The sequence below is a fragment of the Pteropus alecto genome, unplaced genomic scaffold (genome assembly GCF_000325575.1).
Source record: "Pteropus alecto unplaced genomic scaffold, ASM32557v1 scaffold123, whole genome shotgun sequence".
In the NCBI taxonomy this organism is placed as follows: domain Eukaryota; kingdom Metazoa; phylum Chordata; class Mammalia; order Chiroptera; family Pteropodidae; genus Pteropus; species Pteropus alecto.
Genome location: NW_006433950.1, coordinates 4,684,478 through 4,707,979, shown reverse-complemented (window position 1 = coordinate 4,707,979; position 23,502 = coordinate 4,684,478). Strand labels below are relative to the sequence as shown.

At 35.1% G+C, this 23,502-nt stretch overlaps 1 protein-coding gene across 1 annotated transcript in view; it reads right to left on the bottom strand.

Moving 5' to 3' along the window:
* Positions 1-23,502, bottom strand: part of CHD9 (chromodomain helicase DNA binding protein 9) — a 118,022-nt gene that overhangs the window by 4,237 nt on the left and 90,283 nt on the right. The window contains 14 exon segments of the mRNA XM_015586934.2: positions 1,296-1,400; positions 3,607-3,735; positions 6,663-6,884; positions 7,195-7,334; positions 9,089-9,257; positions 9,982-10,254; positions 10,983-11,143; positions 12,139-13,047; positions 15,077-15,279; positions 17,842-18,061; positions 19,161-19,203; positions 22,188-22,245; positions 22,826-22,943; positions 23,481-23,502. The exon segment at positions 23,481-23,502 is cut by the window's right edge and continues 26 nt beyond it. Of these exon segments, the coding sequence (XP_015442420.1) occupies positions 1,296-1,400; positions 3,607-3,735; positions 6,663-6,884; positions 7,195-7,334; positions 9,089-9,257; positions 9,982-10,254; positions 10,983-11,143; positions 12,139-13,047; positions 15,077-15,279; positions 17,842-18,061; positions 19,161-19,203; positions 22,188-22,245; positions 22,826-22,943; positions 23,481-23,502 (2,772 nt within the window).

Below are 23,502 nucleotides of genomic sequence, written 5' to 3'. Positions count from 1 at the left end.
CGAAATAAGGGATACGGCCAAGCCGAAAAGATACAGGACAGCTGGGGGCGGGGGCGGGGGCGGGGATGGGTGCGAATCACCTGGCTCGGAATAGCAGTGGCACCTTCGGACTGAGAAGCCTCAAGTCCAGGAAAATGGAAAACAAACCATGCTATTTTCCTGTGATTTTCTTGGGCTCAAAAGTAGAAGCTGTAAGGGTTTAGAACCTTTAGACCAGCATTGTCCAACAGAAACATAACGTAAGCTACATATGTAATTTAAAATTTTCCAGTAGGCACATTAAAAAAGGTAAAATAGAAGTAGACATTAACTTTAGTAATATATTCTATTTAACAGAATATAAGCAAAATATTATCAGTTCAATATGTAATCTATGAAAATAACTGAGATTTTACATTCTTTTTCCAAACTAAGTCTTCAAAATCCGAGGCCAGTGTTTTCCTCTCACAATGCTTGATTCAGACTGGCCACATGTCATGTGCTCAGTAGCCACTCATGCCTGTGGCTACCATTTGTGACAGTTCAGCTCTTGACAGTGGCTTAAAAGATTCTCATAGGACTGTTCTTAAATTTTGGTTTGAATTGATCAACTTATTCTCTTAAAAAACATTAGGGTTCACTGCAGAAAACATGACAACAAAAAATGCAAATAAAAAATCCATCCGTAATTTCACCAAGCAGACATAACCATATATAAATTCTAAAACTCCCCTTACCTCTCTTTCTACAATAAAAACTAGAAGCATACTAAACAGTTTTATAACCTCCCCTTTTCATTTGGACCCCTGAAGAGATAACAGTTATTATTTATTTAGCATTTACCACATGGTTACGCTTCGCTATTCCAAGAGTTTAACTATTACCCCATTTATATACTGTGAACTTTCTCCCTTGTCGCAGATGTTCTTCTAAGATAAATTTTTAAAATAGATGCATAGTTTTCCAACATAAAGCCGGACCATTAGTATTTTCCAATTTTTTTACTACTATACTATGATGAATATCCTTTTATATATTCCTTTTCCCACATCTTTGATTTTTCTTTGTGGCATTGTTCAAATACTATCTCAGAGATTAAAATAAAAACAAATCAGTACATACCAATTCTTCTAACTCAGCAAGCATCTGAGTCATTTGTAACATGTAATGCAAAATAAAAATTGTGGACTACAAAGCACCATCACATGTTCATGCAATATTTTGTTGATTCTTAACTTAAAATTTAATCCAAGAAATAATGACATGATGTGTTAATTTTAAAACGATGTTGGACTTGGCATTTACGAAATACTCACAGACTGTTTAACAACATCTCCCCATTCAGGAGCGACTCCGTACTCTGAATTTTCTTTCAAGAATCTACATAAATCTTTCAAAGGGGGAGCAAATGCACCTCCAACCTGTAAACAAAAAGCAGGTTGTCACGCATGTAAAAACACTATTATACATGGAGACATGTCTTGCTTTTATTCAGAGTTTATTCTTTAAAACATGTATTCTTTGAATCTCCTCTGACAATCTTTATTATTTAAAAAAGACTACCACAACAAATAAGGACTATTAGAATACTATATAAACATGTGATAATGCTAAATTTTAATATTTTAATTGGGGTACCTAGAATAGTAAAATAAAAAACTACCATTTACTGTGTACCTACTATGCTGTATAGGCAGTAGAGCCTAGTTAAAAGTATCCCTTTGGAGTTAAGACTTAACAGCTAAGGAAACCTGAGCAAACCAGTAAATCTCTCTGAGCCTAAGTTTTCTAATCTCAAAAATGGAATTAACAATACTTCCCCCCCCGTAGAGTTTTATGAAGATAAACTAAGATGATTCAAGTGCCTTTGCATACGGTCTCTGTCACATAATATATGTTACTATTATTATATGTAGAGCACTGTGCTAAGGACTTTAGGTATGTGATTTATTTTAGTTCTTACTATGCACTTTTGAGATAGTATTATTTCTATTTTTCAAATGAAGTAATAACTAAGCCTCAGAGAAGTTATATGTTGCCCAAAGCTAGCTAACAAGTGTTAGGGTCACCTTTCAAATTCAGGTCAGAAAAACTCATGCTCTTATCTATTATGCAAATTGACACCCTAAAAGTATAAAAAGGTACCTATCCTTTGTGTGTGAAAAGTGATATAAACCAACTAATCATAAGGCACTTGAAAAAATTAAGAAGAAACTATGTATAATAATTAGTATGAAATCAAAACAAAACATTTTCCAATTCAAATGATTTAAATTTAAATGATTTGGACCTACCAATTTAATGTTCCTTTGGAGTCTAAACATATTTCTTGAGTAATTTCTTCTTCCAAATCTCTTTCAATGAATACATAATATGTCTTGATGATAGGATACAGATGGGTTTTAATTATGGCTGGTTATAATACATCTATTAGTATTCTTATATAGTATTTCCCATCATCTTTAACTTAGTCTCTGTAGTTTCTGTTCCCTTCTCTTTTTCATTACCCTCTAATTAAACTCCAGTTTAAACTAGAGGCCCTCTAGGTGGTTTATGGGGGATTTAGCAGGTCGATTCTTTGCCTTGATGACTCATGAATCCTGAAGTCTGTACTCAAGAGACTCAGGACAATAAAGAACTGTACAAATTAAAGAAAATGAACAGGCCCCTTATCAGGTTATCACATTAAAAATAAAATTTAGAGTATTTATTATTAAACCTAACAAGTAAAAATACGAAAATTTTCCATTTTCTTAAAATATGCTAAAACAAACTTTGTCATATCTAGTAATTGTAATTTTTGTTAGAAGATGAAGCTATTTTTAACAAAATTAAGTCAACCATTTCTAAAATGTCACGTGGTTCTTTCTCTAATACATCTATGACATCACTTTAAAGTACCAACAAAAGCTGATTAAGCTATCTCAACAAAATTGGAGCAAAAATTAGTATTAATTTTAAATATTAATTTTAATGAGTTGATACACAACTATATTAAAACTGTAACTTTAAAAAGTACTTTTCTTCCAATATTAGCCTGTTAGGTAGGTATCTTAAAGACATTTTATTTCCATGTATCAGAAAATTACATAATATGCCGATTTTGGTAAACAAGACACTTTACGGCCATCTGAAGGAAAATTACAGTAATAAATATATAAATCGATGATGGCTATGATGAGAATGTTGTCCCCTTTCATCAGGGTTTCTCAGCCTCTGCACTACAGACACTTTGGGTGCATGTTGTGGGTGTCTGTCCCACATGCTATAAAAATTTAGCAGCATCCCTAGCTTCTACCCACTGGGTACCAGTAGCGTCCTTCCCCGCCCACCACCCACCTCCCTGCTCTTGAGCATGGTTATCAAAAATCTATCCAGACATTGCCAAATGTTCCCTAGAGGACAAAACTGCCCCCTGTTGAGAACCACTGCCACAGATGCGGTGCCACTACTTAGGCACAGCTGTGTAAAGTGACTTGGTCATTTCATTTAATAGCTTAGCCAAAGATATGGGATTTGAAATTAGACTGCATAAAATTATAGTAAATATCTTTTCCCACAAATCTGCTAGGTTTAGAGATCTCTTAAAATTGAACCAATATAAAAGGACAACAAATATATGGATACCTTTCTGGCATTTCTTCTGTTAATCAACTGAACACGTTCTTCTCCAGTAAGACTATTAACATCTAGTTTATTGGGGTTTCTGCAACGATGCCTTTTTTGTTTGGGCCTCCCCTCATGGAGCTGCATTCTCTAAAATAAATAGACATAGAAATAGCTTTAAAATCTTGACTTGTACAAATAATACAAGTGACTTGATTAAAGTAACTTAATCCTTTATTGAAGATATATAGCATATATATCACAGCACATATATTCAATGGCATACTGAAAAATTGATATTAGTTAAACTTCGAAAATATTTAAATTATATTTTTATATTTAATATAATAAAAATATTAAATAAGACTTAAAGTATTATTGCATGAATCTTTTCCTCAAATTATAAATTTAAACATTTTTCAAGGCCATCATGATGACCAAATTTATCGCTCTATAGAAAAGTAGGCTCCAGAAATGACACTTCTAGTACCTTCTTCGAATGACCTAAAAGACCACTATACTCCTACAGTGCTACTGGAAAGAATAACCAATAATGCTGGAGCAGCTTGCACAAAATTGTATAGTTTAGTTCTTCTACTGATAAATTTCACCAGCAACATCAGATTTTCACTGGGCTATGAGACAATTCATTCACACATGTACGAGTGACTTCCAATTTCTCTTTACCTCACTGATAGACTTTATTATACCTTCTCACGTAATCCACACAATACTCACAGATACTGTTCTTCTGGTATAAATGGGAACCCAGGCATGGGGAGATTACCCTCCACAAGGACATGCAGCCAACAAGTGGCTATGGCTGGCAATAACAACTCTTTCCATAGAAACCATGCTTCTTACCTCTACAACTATTAACAAAGGAAGGCTTGAGGTCTGTACCTATTTCCAACCAACCAGAACACGCCAAGAGACTAATGTTCAAACTCCTCAGCATGGCACACCAGCCCCATCACATCTGGGATCTAATTCAACCCTTTCTATCCAGTTACTATCGACTGACGCATTCCCTTACATAATTTGGAATATCAGACTAGTAACTGTTTTCTGAATATGCTTTACAATTTTATCCTTTTTAAATGCTCTTCATAATTGTTTTATAATGCCTAGGATATCCTCCATTTTTGATAACATGGTCAAAGGCCTACTAATTCTTTCATCACCCACCAGCTCTATTTTCTTCTATCTTTCCCCAGATACTTTACTCTCCCTAGGCAGAGTAGTTATACTTTTATCTGCTTCCGGGGCACTTTATACATACTTCTGTTATATAAACCATGTTTTAATAGTTATATCACAATAGAATATGAGATCCAAAAAAATCATTAATGTAAAGTATCCTTGGGAAATTAAACTATTATTTCATATTCTTTATTGCAATAAATGCTTTTTAAAATCTTAAGTTATATAAAACATTATGATATGAGATTTATTTGCAGTAAAAATAATAAATAGCTTTAAGTTAAAAAAATTAATAAAGATTTATTTGCAGTGGTAAGAGAAAGGTAAGAGAATCCTTTAGACAGGTAAGCGCCATGAAATTTTTCACTGTTTTATCTTTTCTAAGGTCTTACTGACTGAATAAATGAACATTATTTTCTGACATGTTAAGAAGTTATAGTGTTGAATTAACAATTCTCAGGTTTAGAATTGAAATGTTCATTCTATGGTTGCCCATCAGATTTGTGAAAATTCCTCTCCTCAAAATTAAAAGAGATTTGCCTTTTTTTTTTTTTTTTTTAATCAAAAAGAATTAAATAAGTTTAAGAATTTGCGGCACCCTTTGAGAAAACTAGGAATATGAAAGGCATTCAAAAGCTAAGACGGAGGGTTACTGTTTTGGGTTACTAGGTTATTTCATGGTGATAATAGCAATGTAAAATACTGAACTAATACATATTACAGATACAATTAAAATATATACTACAGATGGTCTCATTTGAGGGACTGGAGCTTATATTTCCTTTTCGTGAAAAAAAAAATAAAAAGGTAATTTTTTTCTTTTAATAAAGTAATAATCACTTTAACTTTATATAGCACCTTTTAGTCTTTAGAGATTTTCATTTTTTAATCATTGACTCAATAAATATTTACAGGAAGCTAGATACTATTCTCTATATCAAGAATAATTTGCTTCGTGCCGGGGATCCAAAGGTGAAGAGGACACAGTCCTTAAAAAGCTCACAGGGTAGTGGACAGCTTCATTGTATTATCCATTCAATTTTCACAATGGAGGCAGTGGGAACAGGCCGAACATCACTGTACAGAGGGTACACTTTACTCTTTTACCTTACAAAGTACACAGTCCTATCAAGGGAGACGGCCACAAAATTTGATACATAAGCATCTGATAATAAAGTATTACAAAATGAAATTAATAGATTTCTATGAGTAAGAAAGCCAAATGCCCATTAGATAATGAGTAGTGTGTATTTCAGAGGATAAGAAAAATGCAAATGAAATATAATGATTCTCATCTTTGATTAATATAATATATTAATTATATTAGACACAGAAGCTATATTCTTCTACCATGAAGAAGAGCTTAGGAGTAGTTTGGACACTGGATTTAAACTTATAGCTATGTGGCACTGGACCGTTTACTTAAAATTTCAGTGTTCAATCTCTTTACCTATAAAATACTACGACGATGCTATTCTGATAAAGCTGCTATGAGACAACGCATGTTAAGTGCTGAGGCGCACAGTGCGGTCTCAACAAATGTTTACTCCGACCATTATTATTATTTTAAAACAACTCCTTGAGAGAAAGGATTGGAAGTCTAATATTTCTGCAACCTGCACTGGGCCTAACATAGTACTCTGTATATCGAAGGTGATTTTATTGTTAAATACTTATTGAATGCAAAATGAAAAACTGAAAATGACATTGTACTGTATCATAGGAAAGATGGTAATTATTTTTTTCTGTTAATTTCCCTAAGTCTTGGGCAGAACACATATTTAATTTATGTGGGTGAGAATTTATGCTTCATCATTATGAGTTTGATAAATCATAGAAATGAAATATAGCAAGATTTCAAAGTCATCACGTACAGGAATAAAAGCTCCTAAATCTTCCACATAACCTGGGTGCTCCTTAAGCCATTTTTCCAAATCCTTTCTCTTTGGTGCATCATCGCCTGCAAGTCTGGTCCCATCTTTAAGGTGAATAACAGGAACTGGACTTTCCGTATCAGGAATTCCTTGAGGTTGAGGATAAGACAGTGCTGGATTTATCCCTGTAGAAATCTGTGAGGTGGTTAAGCCCAAGTTAACCTGTAGAAAACACCAAATGAAAATGTTATTTCCATGCTTTATCATTCTAATGTTGTTCCAAAGAATGAATTCTTTTTGAAGAAGAAAAAAAATAAATTGTTTAAAAGTCTATTAAATCTTTCAAATCTAAGATTTTTATGAATCTTGGCCAATGCTGAATTCATTTAAGGGCCAATCTAAAATAATGTAGTGTACTTCTAATTTCCTAGCTATTATTCTACAAAACATTCACAAAACAGCAATACATATATTTATTAGGATAAAATTTTGGACTCAAGGATCAGTATTTTTTAGACATTACTTTACTTACATGATTAGGTGGTTTATTTCTGTTAAAAAAGAGGATGTCAACACCTTCCACATTCTTCCTCCTTCCCCGCCTTTTTTTGACTACAGGCTGGTTGTCTAATATAATTCCATTGGCACCAAGAGTTGATTGAATGGAAGTACCTAATCGAATAAAATGCAAAAGTGATAAAAATCTAGTTCTTAAATTAAAAGTAATCACTTTTCTAAATATATGGAAGTGTTAGTTCTAGTTTACATATCCTAAATCAAGCAATTCTTAAGACTAAAAATACCACACCCATTTCTCATTTAAAAACTTGGAGAATTGTAACCTAAGCCTCTTTCAACTTTTGACTTCATCAATTTTTCCCTGAAATAGTCACACATCTTCTCTTCCTTCCCCTTTTCAGAGGGAAAAGTAAGCCTTTCGCAGGTACAAAATAAACCTTTCCCCTTTCTTTAATAAGTAAGTTTTATTATTTATTAATTATAAAGAAAAATAAACTTCTTTCGGCCTTTTCACGACTTCTAAAACTTTTAAAAAGTTTTTCTTATTGTGTTCCTCTTTATCACAATAAACTCATTCTTCGATGTCCCATAGTCCCTCCTGGCCCAGCCTACCTAAGGTATTTTCTTTAAGATCACCACTGTTTAGTTGGCAAATGAAACCGACTTTCTCATTCCTCATTTCAGTAGGCACTCAATAAAATAAAAAGTTTGTAAGAGGTGTGAATAAAACAGTTCCATGCACTCACTCATTATGAAATAGCTATGTATGAGGTACTATGATGGTTCAAAGATGAGTAAGACACAGTTCCTGTTCTCTGCACAATCTAGATCTCTCTTATTTAAAGAAAATGTTATTAAGGGTAGAATCTTTGTTTAAAATGGTTCTCAGCTATAGTTAGAAATGCATTTTCAATTATTCAAGAATTTTTTGAGCAAGTCCTGTCTAACCCTGAAAAACACAATGCCCGTTGGCTTGCTGTGGAACCTTATTTTAGTCACTTACCTTCCTATATCTCAGTTTCAAAATTCCTATGGTAAGAAATAACTAATTACAATGATTAAAAATCATTTTTGCATATAAAAGCACATAGGAATGTGATACATTATAAAGAGAAAAGCTTCCATTATGTCCATAGTGAATTTTGTTATAATCAGATTAAGAGACTATTATATGATTTGGAAAATTCTTTCAGTATAGTATATTTAAGCTGCAATAATAGACTTTTTTCAAGTATCACTTTTAAAAATACTATTCTATTTTGTTAGAACTTTTCATGTTTCCTTTTCCAATATGAACGAAAGGCCTTGCATCACAACCCCACTCCTTCATGACCACTAAACTCCAATCGCTCCCCAGAGCTCAGCTTCCAATGTTGCCCGTAATCTAGAGTCACCTTTCCTAAGCAGGATCTGATGTTACACAAATACTTCTCCAGTAATAACTTTAGTTTCTTTAAGTATTCCATGAGAGTGAAAGATACCTTTCAGGGATTTGTCATCAACCATCCCTGTATCCTATAGATATCTGAACTATATTGGATTTTTAAAATGTCTCAATTTAACTTTTACCAATGACCATTAATTTGTACTTTACGTGTTCATCTTTAAGTTTATAATTTGTTTTTATATTGAAATGCTATTTAAAATTTATCTGTACAAAGCTACTTGATAAAATGATATTTGTACCAAATACATAAGCTCCCCAAACTAAACTGCCCTCTACAATTTAACATGTCATATTAAAAGTACCAATATTTATTTATATCAAAAATTATATTGATTACAGATTTAAGAGATGTTCCACCATTAAAAGACTGAGGAATTTTTATTAAAAGAATAAATAAAAGAGGTTTTGGAAATGATAGGAAATATGTCATGCTAAGGCAATTACTACTAGCATAATTCACCTGACACGGGCACAGATTTTGGGAAACTGGCAAGGCTGGTCTCTGACGCACTCTGAAGCTCCCGCAGTCGAGTGAGGTACTGCTGCTGTCCCAGGGTGCAATCTTCACTGTCAAACAGCCTTTTCTGAGCAAGCCCTTGCTTCTGAAATGTCAACTTCAAACCACCTTCCTGTGAAACAAACACCATTATTAAGAAAGAAAGAATTTTAAAAAATCTCGCTGTTGGATATTAAATTTTTTCTTAGAAAAAGTGAAGTAAAAACCTTGAAATATTAATCAAGTTCTCTTTTGCTCATAATAAACTGAAAATATTTAATCAATGCATATTAAAATTTCTATCTCAAGTGAAAAAAAAAAGAAACCATGTACTATATATACTTTTATGAGCAAAACCAAGTTTTTCACATGACCAAGTATACTGTAACACTTTTAGCTCTGAAATACATCCCTATGTACATTAGTCACTTGATGTTTTAGAAAACATTACTTTTATTTAAGACACTGAGTAATCAATTTAGCTTCAAAAGTATGGAAAAATGAGAGGATACTGATAACAGGCCATGCTAAATACTTAAAACGGAAAGTGCAGTGACACACCATTCAAATATTATGGAAAAGAACCACAACGATTAGAAATTGTCAGACTGTTTAAGAAAGCATCTTGATCAGCAGAAGGACTATTTTCAGAAATATAGGTAGAGAAACATATTTAATGACGATCCCTTTAGTAGAACACTCAGTTAAATAACTTGGATATCAAAAGAAAATCAATCCCAGTACCAGAAAACAAGTATGTGAAGGAAGTAAGAGTAAGAGCAGGCAGCCATCTGCAGGAAAAGCATGCTGCACACCGCAATCGCAATCAGGTCCCAGGGCAATAAAAATAAACATACGTCTTTGATTTTCACTGTAAACTCCTTTTCTCGTACATGCTTCTTCACCTTTGACATCTGTGTTGACTGATCGTGCTCTTCTTTAAGGCCGGCGCCTGGCGGAGTGGGCACACTGGGCTCGCTGTGCTCTGCAGCTGCGCCAGGGCTGTCCAACAGCTTTGTGGTATAGAAAGAAGCCACCGTGTTGGCATCATAACTTCTTCTAGCTGAAGGCCACTTCCCTTTCAGAACCGTTTGACAAATACTATCCAATCGGTTGATCATCACACGATCCTGTAAAAGCATGCAACATCAAAGTATAATTTTAATTATTCGGCCAGGCCTTTGGAGATCAAATGGCTCTGAGCCTTGACGGATTTAACCCAGCTATATGCGTACTTGGTATGCATATGTATTCTCACACACACAATTCTGTAAGACATTCTACAAGTACAAATTCCCATTGGTGAAGTTAAATATATTATAAAGATACTTTTCTACATTTTTGTTTTTATAATTACAAAATACAGGTTTCTTTTAAAAAATTCAAACAACTCAGGAGTCTATAAAAGAGTACAGAGTTCTCTACTCCCCCATTTCCCAGTCTCACTCCTAAAGGCAAGTATTCTCGAACCTAGTCTAGCCACATAATGGAAGAACTGTATTCATCTAATTTGAACTGCTACCACTAAATGCACATGTACTTTAATAATTTTTTTCCCCTGGGTCACAACTGCCTATAGTAAATTTCTTCAAAGAGACTCAGTTGAAGGCATGAATTTCATAAAGCACTTGAATATTAACCTGTACATGAACATAACATCATCTTTCATTCTAAACATTCTAAGGTTATGCTGAGAAGCACACACATTTATCTGGACCTAATTTACTTGATAATAATTGATACTTTTAATGCTAATACCAAAATGTTATCCTACATATTTTACAGTGACCTAATAACAATATTTATCATTAAAGCAATATAAAAAATGACTTATTTCAGCAAGAAATTGTTCATTTACCTTTGGCCAGTATGAAGCTGCCAGCATGTATCCACCTTGTAATAAGTAAGCAGACTCCGGTGTCCCATTGTTCATCTGGAAACTGTCCTGGGTCTCATCCTGGGTGGTGCTCAGTGATGCGACACTCTCTTCATCATAGGCTTTCATGTGAGGGGCACCTTCTGCTAAGAATGATTACGACTGTTTTAAAAAGACTGCATAAAACAATTTTACATATACTTCTCGAATCTTAGATAACTATTCAGATATACTTGAAAAGGTCAGAAATAAAAACAAATGGTAAAAAAAAGAAAAATTCACCTACAATAAAGTACTCATTCTTTTTAAAATTAGCACAAAAGCAAAATTAAGTGGCATTAAAGAGTTTGAGGACAACAGGTTAATAAAACCTCCTTTTATGCATAAAATATGACCCTCAGTTAATTCCCTAGGTCTGCTTCTCTGAAACAGGTAAGCCGGTTGACAGGCGCCTCTGGACTGGGAAGATCACAAATATGTGATCAGGATACCACAACTGTCAATGTAGAGGACTCTTACAAACTAAGCACGTTCCCTGTGGCAACGCTGAAAGTCATGCCTATGGAACTGTTGTAGATTCTGGCTCTTGTGAGGTGTGGCGGATCTGTAAGCCAGAGTGGACAGTGAGCCCAGTCGATGTCAACTGATTTACTTGCAACTGAACCGGACTTCTGCAAGGACACCTGTGGAAAAGGGCTGCCTAACGCTTCACTACTGACAAGCTGTAGTTTGTTTCCTTTCTCTTTCTGAATAGATAGCTGCCAAGCAGGGCCTATGATGCTCTTACTGGTCTAACTGCTTGACCTAAGAACTCGGGTGGCTGTAATACAGTATTAATTTTCATTTGGTCGCTAATCAACTTTTTCCAAGAAAAATATAATGCTAAATTTAAGGCAATCACAAAGAAATAAAATTATCATATAAAATCGCTAATTCTTCTAAGCTGTTTTGCAATGCCTTGAATATTGGACAGAAAGTGTGCGCCAATAATTCTAGTTTCTTGTTCAATAGTGCTTCCCTAACAAAATCTGTGCCTATAAAATTTAAGCTAACAATTCAAACACGGTTAAGTTATCTGAATCAATCCTTTGTCCTTGAAATGATGCCTTAAAATTGCAAAAACATGTCATGCATATACCTCGCTTTTGGGCTTCCTCTTCTTCGCTGTCGCTTTCTTCCGATGAAGATGAAGAGGAGGATGAGGAGGAGGATGAGGATGAGGAGGAGGAGGAGGACGCTGAAGAACAAGAAGAGGAGGAGGAGGAACTAGAGCCCGACCTCGAGTGGGAGCAGGAAGAGGAGGAAGACGAGGAAGAAGATGACCTGGATGAGCAGGACGATCTCTCGGAGTCGGAGTCCGAGTCGGAACTAGATTCTGATCCCCTTTTGCGGACCCGCTGCTTCTTAGAGGCTGGGTTTGGAGTTAGGGGCTCTGTTCTGGCTGCAACCATGCGCCTGTCAGCCTCACCTTTCCCACCGGATTTCTGGTCTCCAGGAGCCTGTGGTAACACACCATTCTTTGGACTTACAGGCTCAGACTTTATTAGTGTCCTGGTTTCCTCAGAAGACATAGATTCTTCTTCCGAAGATGGAGGCTCCTCTTTAAGGTTTTCACTTTTAACTTTCACATCCTCTAGAATAACACCTTTGGCATCTAGGAGCCTAGGCAGAGAGGTAAGAGGAGAAGCAGAAAGTGCTACTTGATATTGCTGTAAAAGTGGGGTGGACGTCCTTGAATGAGCCATCTTACTTTGACTGTAGTTCCTCTGGGCTGCCATAAATGAGAGTTCAGGATCACGAAGAATGTGATAGTCTGTTCGGCTCACCCCGTGTTTAGCTGCTCCAATAAGCAAGTCCCTATCATGAGGGCCACATTCCCACCAGACTGGTAAGTCTGGATTTGGATGGCACAGCTTCAAGCGTTCCAATAAGTGTGGATGTCGGAGTGCCTGTTCCCGCACTTTCCTTAGAAGTTCAATGCGATACAAAGTCCTAGAAGCACGTTCTTCTGTGATCGGCTGAATAAAAATATTTGGATCCACCAATTCTACATTGAAACAGAACAAAAACATTAAGCTCAAAAATACTTCATTACAGATTTAAAACAAATAATGCGATTTCTAAAATGTACCTTTATTCAATAGCATTGTATAGTTTCCAGGATTTATTTTTAATATTTTTAAATGCAGAAATACATATATTTTTAAAATCTTGTAACATACAATATATAACAGTGGATCTACAGAAAGTAAGTAAAATATTAAGAATATTTTGGAGGTACACTAATGTAATTAGGAATTTGCTTTTGAGAAATTCTTCATGAACCAGATCTTACTATTCTGTGTCTTAAGAGAAAACCTTTGAAACTTACTTATAAACATAAAACTATTATCGAATACCTATAAAAAAAACTTAAGTCCAATATCTCTAACTGCACCAAGATGACTCAGGGTATTACAACAAACTTACAAGGGCACCAAAGACTTTCTTAAAATTTGAGGAAAATATAGGGACATTTTTCAACCACTGTATGAACTACCAGCTTAGACAGTTCAGGTTTAACATGCTATACTACTTTAGATGAAGTCATATATTTGTGAACAGATACAGGCAGAGTGGAGGATATATGGAAACTACTTATATGAAAATTTTCACAACTTTCTTAAAAGCCTAAAATTATTCAAAATAAAAAGTTGGGGAAAAAAATCAAGGGCCAGGCAAAAATCAGCATGAAACAGGAAACAAGAAAGCATCCATTCTGTTTCAAAGATGTGAGGAGGTGTAAAGTGAACAACACATCTACCTATACACCCCATTAGTAAGTAATATGGTCATTTAAGAAATAAAAATATTATCTTTTTCTTTCAATTTATGTTTTGAAACAATTACTAGATTGTTCCGACATACTCATTAAGTTGTTTGGACCTCATTATTCATTAAACAGAGCTTTTGGTCTGGGGCACTGTGAAAAATGACAGACATTAAGGGCACTGTGGACAGAGCAAGTTTGGGAAAGTGATCTAAGGAAAACTTCACTCACATTTCCAACAAGGAAAAGCTATCTCTTCAATCATTGTTTAGTAATTAACCCTTTAATATTTCTGTTAAACCTACAATCAATAGTGACAAATTTATTCACGTAACTTTACGTTGCTGATGCAATTAAGAAAATAAAGAAATGAGGGCCTCTTGGCAACCACAGATACAAGACACAGTACTTGGCCTTATCTGTCATTTTAAATCCGCTTGTGGTATTACGATAAACCTTAAAGTAGACTAAAATTTCCTCTGAATTATCTTATATTTGGGTGATCAAGCAATTGGCTACTCTCTATTCAGTGGACTGACAACAAATCTGATAGTAAATAAAATTAAAACAAGTAAACAAACCCACATGGAACCTAAGTTCTTTTTTACACGCCACTTGTATTTTTACTATGAAATAGGAGTAGGAAGCCACTAGCGTTAGCAGTCAGACTGATCACAGTCAATGAAGAATGAAGACAGATGCTTATAACAGCATTACTGAGAGGAACTACTGACAGGGTAAGCTATTTCTCTGGGCCTCAAAAGCCATGAAATTCATCCAAGAACAGTTTCTTAGCTGAGCATTAGCACCTCTGATTAGCTGCCTTTTCTTTTTCTTTTTTTTTTGAAGGCCCTGGGTGACTTTTCCTGTTGAAACTCTTTAAATGTGTTTAGTGGAGGCCTCCTTCTCTGGAAAGTCATTCAGGTAAATAAATAAGCCCTCTAGCAGAATTTCTAGGAGATGGACTAAAAAAATAGGTTAGTGCTGTTTACCAAATGCTATCTTTTATCTTCCACCTCCCTCAATTCTAAATCTATTACTAAATACAGACACTGGCTATCTTCTCAAAACTCAATATGTACCTTTATTCTCTTTAGATCTCATTTTAATAAGATTAAGAAATAGAGGATCTTTAAGCATAATTTATAATTCTGAAAAACTGCTGACATGTTGAATTGAACAGTTTTGAAATAAAGGTAGAAAATTTCTGAATTTTAGTGATTTTGCTTCTCTGATCGACAAGAAAAAATATAAAGTTTATACATACCTTCTTTGGAAGGAAGACGGCAAACTCTCCGACACATAGACATAAATGCATACAAATACTTCTCCAAGCTATCATCGGTTTTCTTATGGAGCCTCGCCATGGCTCTAAATTTTGTCCAATCAAACTGGCCTCTGTCAGGATCAAATACAACTCCAAATGTAGATACAACTCTGTAAAAGTCAGCTTCTTCTCTTCTTGTCCATCTATTTTGAAGCAGATTAAAGAAAAAGCCACATTGGTTACTGAAATAAATATTAATGCTCAATATAATGACTATAATAAACATTTAAAACACTTCAAGTACCTAACAAGTCAAAGGATTGAATTAAGGGCTATTGACTTGTAAATAAATATGTTTTAAAATGCTAGTTGATTCATCCATCTTACAATACTTATTTTCCATCACACAATAGTTTTTGCACACTTAGTATGTGAAAAATATGCATGGGATTTAAGATTATATAAGACACGATGACCCTAACTTCAAGGAAAAAAATAAAACATTTCATTAATATGTATAGTACAATGTAGTATTTTCAATTTTATGTTATAAAACCAAGAATTTTAGGAGAGCACAGAAGATGAAAGGATTAGTTCAGAATTGAGTGATCAAGAAAGAAAGGCATCAAAGTAGCATTTAAGATGGAATAAGGGTAAGATTATGGAGGAAATGCCAGGAAGAAGGCACAGAATAAGCAAACAGGAAGTAATCTACATTACTGCAGGATGGTAAGTATTTCAGATCAACAAGGAGATGGCTCATACTGGGATCAGATGATGAACTGCTCTAAAAGCCTGGCTAAAAATATTCTCTATTCAGTTAAAAATTCCTAAAGATACTTCAAGTGGGTAATATGTAACTCACAAACCATAAATTTCCACACACAGTCTGTTTGTAGAAACTTTTCCCTGTTTAACCCACAGGATTATTATGTAACTAAGAAAAGGCATATGAGAAAGACCTCTGAAAAACATTAACAGGTGATTTTTATTATACTGATACATTAAGAAGATTAATGTAATGATGATGTAAAAATAGTCAGGCTGGGATACCAACCAAGTCACATGAACTTTGCACCTGAATATTAACAACAGGAATGAAAAAGAAAAGATGAATTGAAATTTGACTACGAGAGTCACAAAATAAAACTGTCACAGTGTCCACCTCCAAAGAATTTACAATTTAGGCAGAAATACAAGACACACAAAGGAAAAGATTAATGTCATTACGATCTTATGTTATCATAACAAATGAGTAATTCATTTAGATTAAATGCTATATACTGTGAGCTAGACTGGTTGAGAACAAATCAGTAAAGCTTCGGACACGTGTTGAGCTCTGAAGGACAGACTAGGAATGGACTAGAGTAGGAAGAAGGATATTATTCCAGGTGATAGAAACAACATAAGCCAGCAGATTCAGCCAAGAATATGTAGAACATTCTGGCAGAAAGAATAGTAGTGGATAATATTAGAAATGCAGGCTTAAGCCTAAATTCAAGATACTCTTGAACTGAGGCTTAAGAATTTAGACATTATACTTATACTAAGTAAAGAACCATTGAATATCATTATAATACTAGTATTTTAAGAAGATTATCCCAGATCCTACAGACTGAGGGGAAATGTATGTGGTAAGATGGCCACAAATTCTTTGCCACTCTCCCACTGAGAGGTGCAAAATTTATTCACCTTCCCTGAAATCTTGGCTGACCTGTGACTTTCTGTGACCAACAGCAGGTGGCAGAAGTGACACTCTGGAACTGCTGCGTCTGGGACTTAAGAAGTCTGCAGTTTGGCTTCTGCCACTAGGAACGCTCTCTGTTAGAATCTAAGCTTCCATCTGGCAGCCATGGGGATGAGGTCACTTTGGACCTTCTGGCCAATGCCACGGGAAGCAGAGCTACCTGATCAACCCACTTAACTGTGAGAAATAAAAAAACTGATGTTATTATAGGTCACTATGTTTTGGAGTGGGTTGTTATGCTATGACAGATAACGGAAACAGTTATCCGTTTCAGTGCAGGGGTACCGGTATTTGAAGCTTATGTCTAAGACAGCTAAAATTTTAACTTTCAGACTAAGTAAATTCTGGAAGCAATGAATGTGCTGCAAATGAAACAGAACGATGGTTAATTCTCCAGAGAACAATCAAGGACCCGGGTTTGACAAGGAGGCCAAGTTACTGCCACACAGTCCTATTCTTTTCCCTTGTGCTCTGCCCTTTTCAAGTTAAAGCTTTCGGGATAAGAGCAGCTTCCCTGTTTTCTTAACAAGGTCTCTTGTAAGATCTTATTCTAACTACTATTTGTTCCCCTGTGACACAGGAGTTCCAAGCATTCAACCTATGTATAAAGCATAGATGAACCTGTCTTTAATACAGTCTTACATTTCATAAATGTCACGAAGTAAAATAAAACAGAATGGCATTTATTTCATGTAATTCATACATGTTTCATCGATGATTTAATTACTGAGTTTGCTCTGCACCTTCATTCTTTTCATACCTCACTGTTCATAAACATGACAAAAGAAAGACTAAATATGAAGGATGGCTACTAACTATAAAAAGCAATAACCTTTATTAGTTTTACCGTATTTCTGTGTATGTGTATGTATTTATGCACATGTGCATAAAGCATTTTATTTTGAACAAGGTCTTTGCCTATGCATGTTTTTCACGAAGTCATTAAATCTCAATAGTATTCTGAATGAACAAGTATATTTAGATACTATGCATTAAAATTTCAGTGCTGTTGTCTTACCTCTGCTGTCTTTCTATCTTGGCTGCCATTTTAGGGTTAAGAGTGGCTTCTTCATAAAGAGGCTGCATCACACTGGCAGGCACCGAGAAAGTAGGTTGTATCTGCTGGATTTGTCTGTTTTTATTAGTACGCTGATATGCAGTGATCAGACGCCTCAAACGTGTGGTTAAAGCTGACTGAGTAGGCCAATAAACTTTATCACCTTCCATCAGCTGACCATCTATATTTAAAGAAACTCATGTCAATTGAAAAAAAAAAAAAAACTAAACATACTGTGATGAAGCTTACAACAGCAGCAAAATTTCCCTACTTAAAATTTTTTTTTTCAATCTGATTATGTAAAAAACAAACCAAATTTCTCTTCATAAAAACTTTTAAGTACAGCTCTAAAAACATTACAACAAACTTTAAGAGCAATTCAGACTAAGTAGGTCACAGGGAACCACAATGTTACATATTTAAAGACAACTTCACATGCACAGAAAATACAACTCTTGCATTTCCAGATCTAATGTATCTTAGCTGCTAGAGAATACTCAATGCCTTAACTTAAATAAAAGTCAAACTGGAATCAATGAAAAACAATACTGTAAACTCAGCTAAGTGATGTGTTCTGTATTGAATTTATCTCAATTTAATTAGAAAACATTTTAAAAGTCCTTAGGGAGGAATATATATTTTTAAAAATTCAATATGACCATGCTATAACTTCTAAAATTTTATACACCAAATACAATGCAAGGATCTAACTCTTTATTTCCATAGTCGCATATTACGTATACCATAGTCAGGCGGTAATCATTCACTCTAAGCAAAAACTACTCCCTTGTTCCTAGTTGAACCACTGAACGGTGAGGCGCTGTTCCCCTTGGTTCCGAGGAAGGAATGAGCATACTTCAGTGATAGCATTTTCCTATCTTGATATCAAAAAAAGTAGAAGACCTTGCACAGAAAAGCTCTGTAGAAACTGAGTGATAAAGAATGGTTCCTAACGTCCATATAGAACTAATAAGTAGAATGGATTGCTGAATTAACTCTTTAATGATAAAATCTCACAGACAAGCTTAATAATCAAGCCATAAAATCATCAAAGTTTCTATTCCACAATAACTTACCAAATCACTGCATAAAGATTTGTAACAACTAAAAATATTGTTAAATTCTCACTCAACTAGTATGTCCTGTGATGATTATGACTGTTTTCAACAAAAATTTAATATACATTTGAAACATGATTAAAATGTTTTAGTTTTTTGATCTTATGGTATCATGAGAATGTTAATTTAAAATAATATTAAGTAATGAAAAATTTCAATTACCTCCATCTGCTATAACAAGATCTCCTGGCGAGGAAACATCATCCTTTTAAAAGAAAATAGGAATTTGTCACAGGGTAACTGGGTCAAAATAAGATAAGTGAATCACAAACTTCTTTATAATAGAGAACCTTTTTGCAATAGAACTTTTAATGATTAATTTAGGAAAAATAAAAATCATAATTTCTTGTTCTCAATTGCCACCCTTTCGTACTTCTCTATTGCCTTTGACATTTAGACCAGTAATTAATAAAAATATTTTCTATTCTGTGATTACTTTTAGACCAGTTGCTTTTTCTTCACCCTTCTTCTAACTGTAAATATGCTTCAGGTTTTACTTAAAACTGTATTTTGTTGTTGTTGTTGTTCACTATACCAATGCTCATAATTTATTCATTTTCATAGTTGGTCATTATACAAATTTCAGATCTTTCCTTTTCCAACCTTGAACAGTTTGCTTGTGCTTTATACCTAAATTTTATCTGTCAACAAAGCATCTTCAATTAGGTATCCCAACATTATCGTAAACTTAACATAATCATAACTTCGGGGATTTTCTTCCAATGATTACTAGTTTGAATTCTTGTTTTAGAAAAGCCAAAGTTAGAATTATCATCCCTTTCTAGGTGGGTCTTTTACTTTTACCTCTGGTTGCTTTTAACATCTCCTCTTTGTTTGGTTATCTGCAGTTTCACCAGGATGTTTCTCATGGTGGATTTAGTTTTATTTATCCTGCCAACATACATATTTCTTGAATCTGAGGTTCATGTCTTACATCAAATTCAGAAAAATTCTCAGCTGATTTCTTTTAAAACAGGGCTCCTCCCTTACCTTATGCCCCCTGGTCTCTTCTTCTGGAATGCCTATTACACATCTGCCACATATTATACAATATCATGCTATTCTCTTTATCTCTAAAAAGTTTTTCATATATTTCTTTGTGCTGGTTGATTTATTACCTCTCAGCTATAAATTTACTGCCTTTCTCATGCCTCTTGCTAGTCATGAGAAAATGGGTCTGAGCTCTTGAAATACCTTTTCTTAGCCACCCAGCATGATGTTAAGTTTTGTCAGCAGTGGGAGTCTGAGAGACACTGTAGGAGGAAAGTGGTTTCGCTTCCTCATTCTGGTGAGCTCTTCTGCTGCTAGCTACCACAGCACATGCGGCTTCCCCAGTGCCAGCTCCTGCAGTTCAGGCAGCTTCCCCAGCGCCTGCTGGCCAGCAGCTTTCCCTAGAAACCTCCGCCTTGGGAGGTTTTATAATGGAGTACTTCCAGGAAGACAACCCTCCCCAAAAGCCCAGGATCTCTGCCCTACTGGAGATGGGCTCTGTGCCAGCACTAGGAGTAGTGGCTTTTTCTTTATGCTTTAGTTTGTTTGCTTCTTAGTAGCCAACCTCTCATTACTTCAAACCGCGCCCCCCCATTATAGTCAATAATCCTTTACGTTAAACTTTCACTGTTAAAATCATGATGTGGTTGCTCTCTCTTGATTGACTCACACTGATTCATCATGCTCCTTTTGGATAATTTCTTCATATCTTCTTTCTAAATCATTTCTTTTCTCGTGTACTATGTCTAATTTGCTTCTCCAGCCAAATGTTTAATAATCTATTTGTTGAGATTTAAATTTCAATTTCTGTATTTGCCACTTCTGAAGTTACATATAATTCTTTTCGTGTATTGCTAGCCTTGTAAAATTATATCCTTATTTTGTGCTAGTTCTTTTTTTAATGTCCTTAATCATTCAAAATTTACTTCTTTTCCATTTCAATACATCTGTCATCAGACATTCTTAGAGGTCTAATCTTGTTCTCTGTTGTACTTGGTAACACTCGCTTATGGTAAATTTTTTTCCTCATATAATTTAAATTTTTGGATTTTAACCTCATTTTATGGAGGGCTGTATCTTCAGTACTCAACACCTTTTAATATTACATTTTTGGCTTGAGTGTTATTGGATCATGCAGATGAAGTAAAAGAATCAAATCATAAACTCAAGAGAAGGCAGGCCTATGGTAATGAATTCTCAGAGAACCAATATTTTCTGCTACTCAGAGTCCCTGCTAAGATAAATTTCCATGTTGTTTCTCTGTGCTGTGTGAGAAAGAACTTCCCTTTGAGGCTTCTGACTTTTTACAGGATTTCAATTCTCACTGACACACTGGCCTAACCTGCCTCTCTTTATGTCATCTAGGAACCAGTATCCAAGCGCCGCCGCTCTCCAGACCAGCAAACCCTACCTGACCCCATCATCTAAGTCTTGTCCCCATGCTCTGATAAATAGTATATAAATTCTTCAACCCTTTTAATATCATTTCCCCTACTCCGCAGATTATTTTCTGCATTTTTACACAATTTTTCTCATTCTTTTTGATTTACTATAAATAGAGCACTTAGAACTATGCTTTAGCACAGGAGTTCCCAACCCCGGACTGTGGACCGGTACCAATCCAGGCCTGTTAGGAAGCGGGCCACACAGCAGGAGGTGAGCAGCGGGTGAGTGAGTAAAGCTTCATCTGTATTTGCAGCTGCTCCCCAGCGCTAGCATCACTACCTCAGCTCTATCTCTGATCATCAGGCATTAGATTCTCATAGGAGCACTGGTCTCTGGTGCTGATAAGGCTGGGGACTGCTGCTTTAGCAGCTCAGAATTCCTCTAGGCTCCGCCCACCCTATTTCAAACCTGTTTATGTAGGTATAGTTTCTATCTGTTGCTGTGTATACTTTTAGTGTCTAGTTCTCATTCTGCTTTGGGAGTCTGCCCTGAACACTGTGTTCCTCACTTCCAGTGAGTGTAGCATGTGTACAAGCCTCATTTTATTCAAGCCTCCAGCTTGTCCAAAAGGAGAGAGAAGGCAGATTTTGAATGATGCCTGTCAACTAAGTTGATCACTAACTTAGATAACATTCTGAAGAATAGCATTATGTATAATGAAAATACATGAAAGAAAAACACTAAAAAAAAGCAAACAAAAGAAACTGTAAAATAGCAAAAACTGAGGATTTTAAAATATGATCCAAAGCATACCTCTATATCATCTTTAAAGATAGCTGGGGCAGGTTTGTATTCCGGATCTTCCACATCCCTGTTAAAATACCAACAAGTGTTATAATAATCATACTGGACTTAAAATTTCTCTTGACGAGACAAACAAATGGATTCTTCCTGGAAGGACGTTTTAGTGTGTTTTAAAGTCAGATTAAAGTCTCTGTTCTCTAACCCAGAAGAACCCAAGCCATAGCATAAAAGCTATTAAATGGTAAGTATGAAGAAAGCCAGTTTTAATTTACTCTTATTCCCAAATTCACTTTTTAATGTGGAATTATCCATTTTACATAGTATATTACTTTTCTCTTTTGGTAAGAAAAATGATGAAGTCCTTATAACAGGAGTAATGAACATCATTGTATTCTTCAATTGTGATATTCTTAGCTTTCTACTCTCTCCTATGTCCCTAGCCACGACCATTAAAAATGGAAAAATGAAGAACTCATCAAAAGAATGGGTGTGGGGCAGGTCAGATCTCTTTCTTGTCATTAGCTCTTTTAGATTGTAACCTCCAATTCTCTCTCTATCACTACATTCTCTAAGATAACAATCAGTGATAAAGAATACGCTGCCGTTGACAGAGCTGTATGGAGAGTTTGTGACTGAGATGCACGTACCCATCCATGTAATCATTCGCTCTCTGTTCTGCAGCAACTGCTTTTTCGTCAGGTTTCCCCACTCTCTCCAAGAAGCATAATGCTGGATCTGCTCGGATCGTGTTATATTTCTCATAACCTACAGGGGTTGCCAATTATAAAAGTAAAAAAGATTTTTTAAAAAACAGAAATATGTATAGATACAAGCATCTCTCATATTTATGGTGGAAGATGTTCCTGGACTACAGGGACCATAGATTAAAATGATACAGTGTAAGCAGGTTTTCTAGAAATTATCACACATATTACCTAATCTTGTAATGTGTATATATGAAAACATAAATTATCAGTTAAAAAGAAAAAGGGAAAACTGATCACAAACACACATAAAACACATTTCACATAAGGACTCTTCCTGAGAGGGGAGTTATGTGAGACTTAAGCCCAGGAGGAGCAGGTCACACATGCTGCTCTTTTCATGAGGCCATGTAGTGACAAACGCATTTTAGTAGTGTATGCTTTATATTGTGTGTGCGCGCGTGTGCATGTGTGTGTATAATATATGATAGCATAGGTGTTATTGGAATAAAGGTATGAGTGGAAATCAATAAACTGAGAACTACTTGAATCACACTGCACGTCGAATAAGACTCTGCCTACCTCAGTTTTCACTCACCGTGTTTAAAAACTCCGATAAG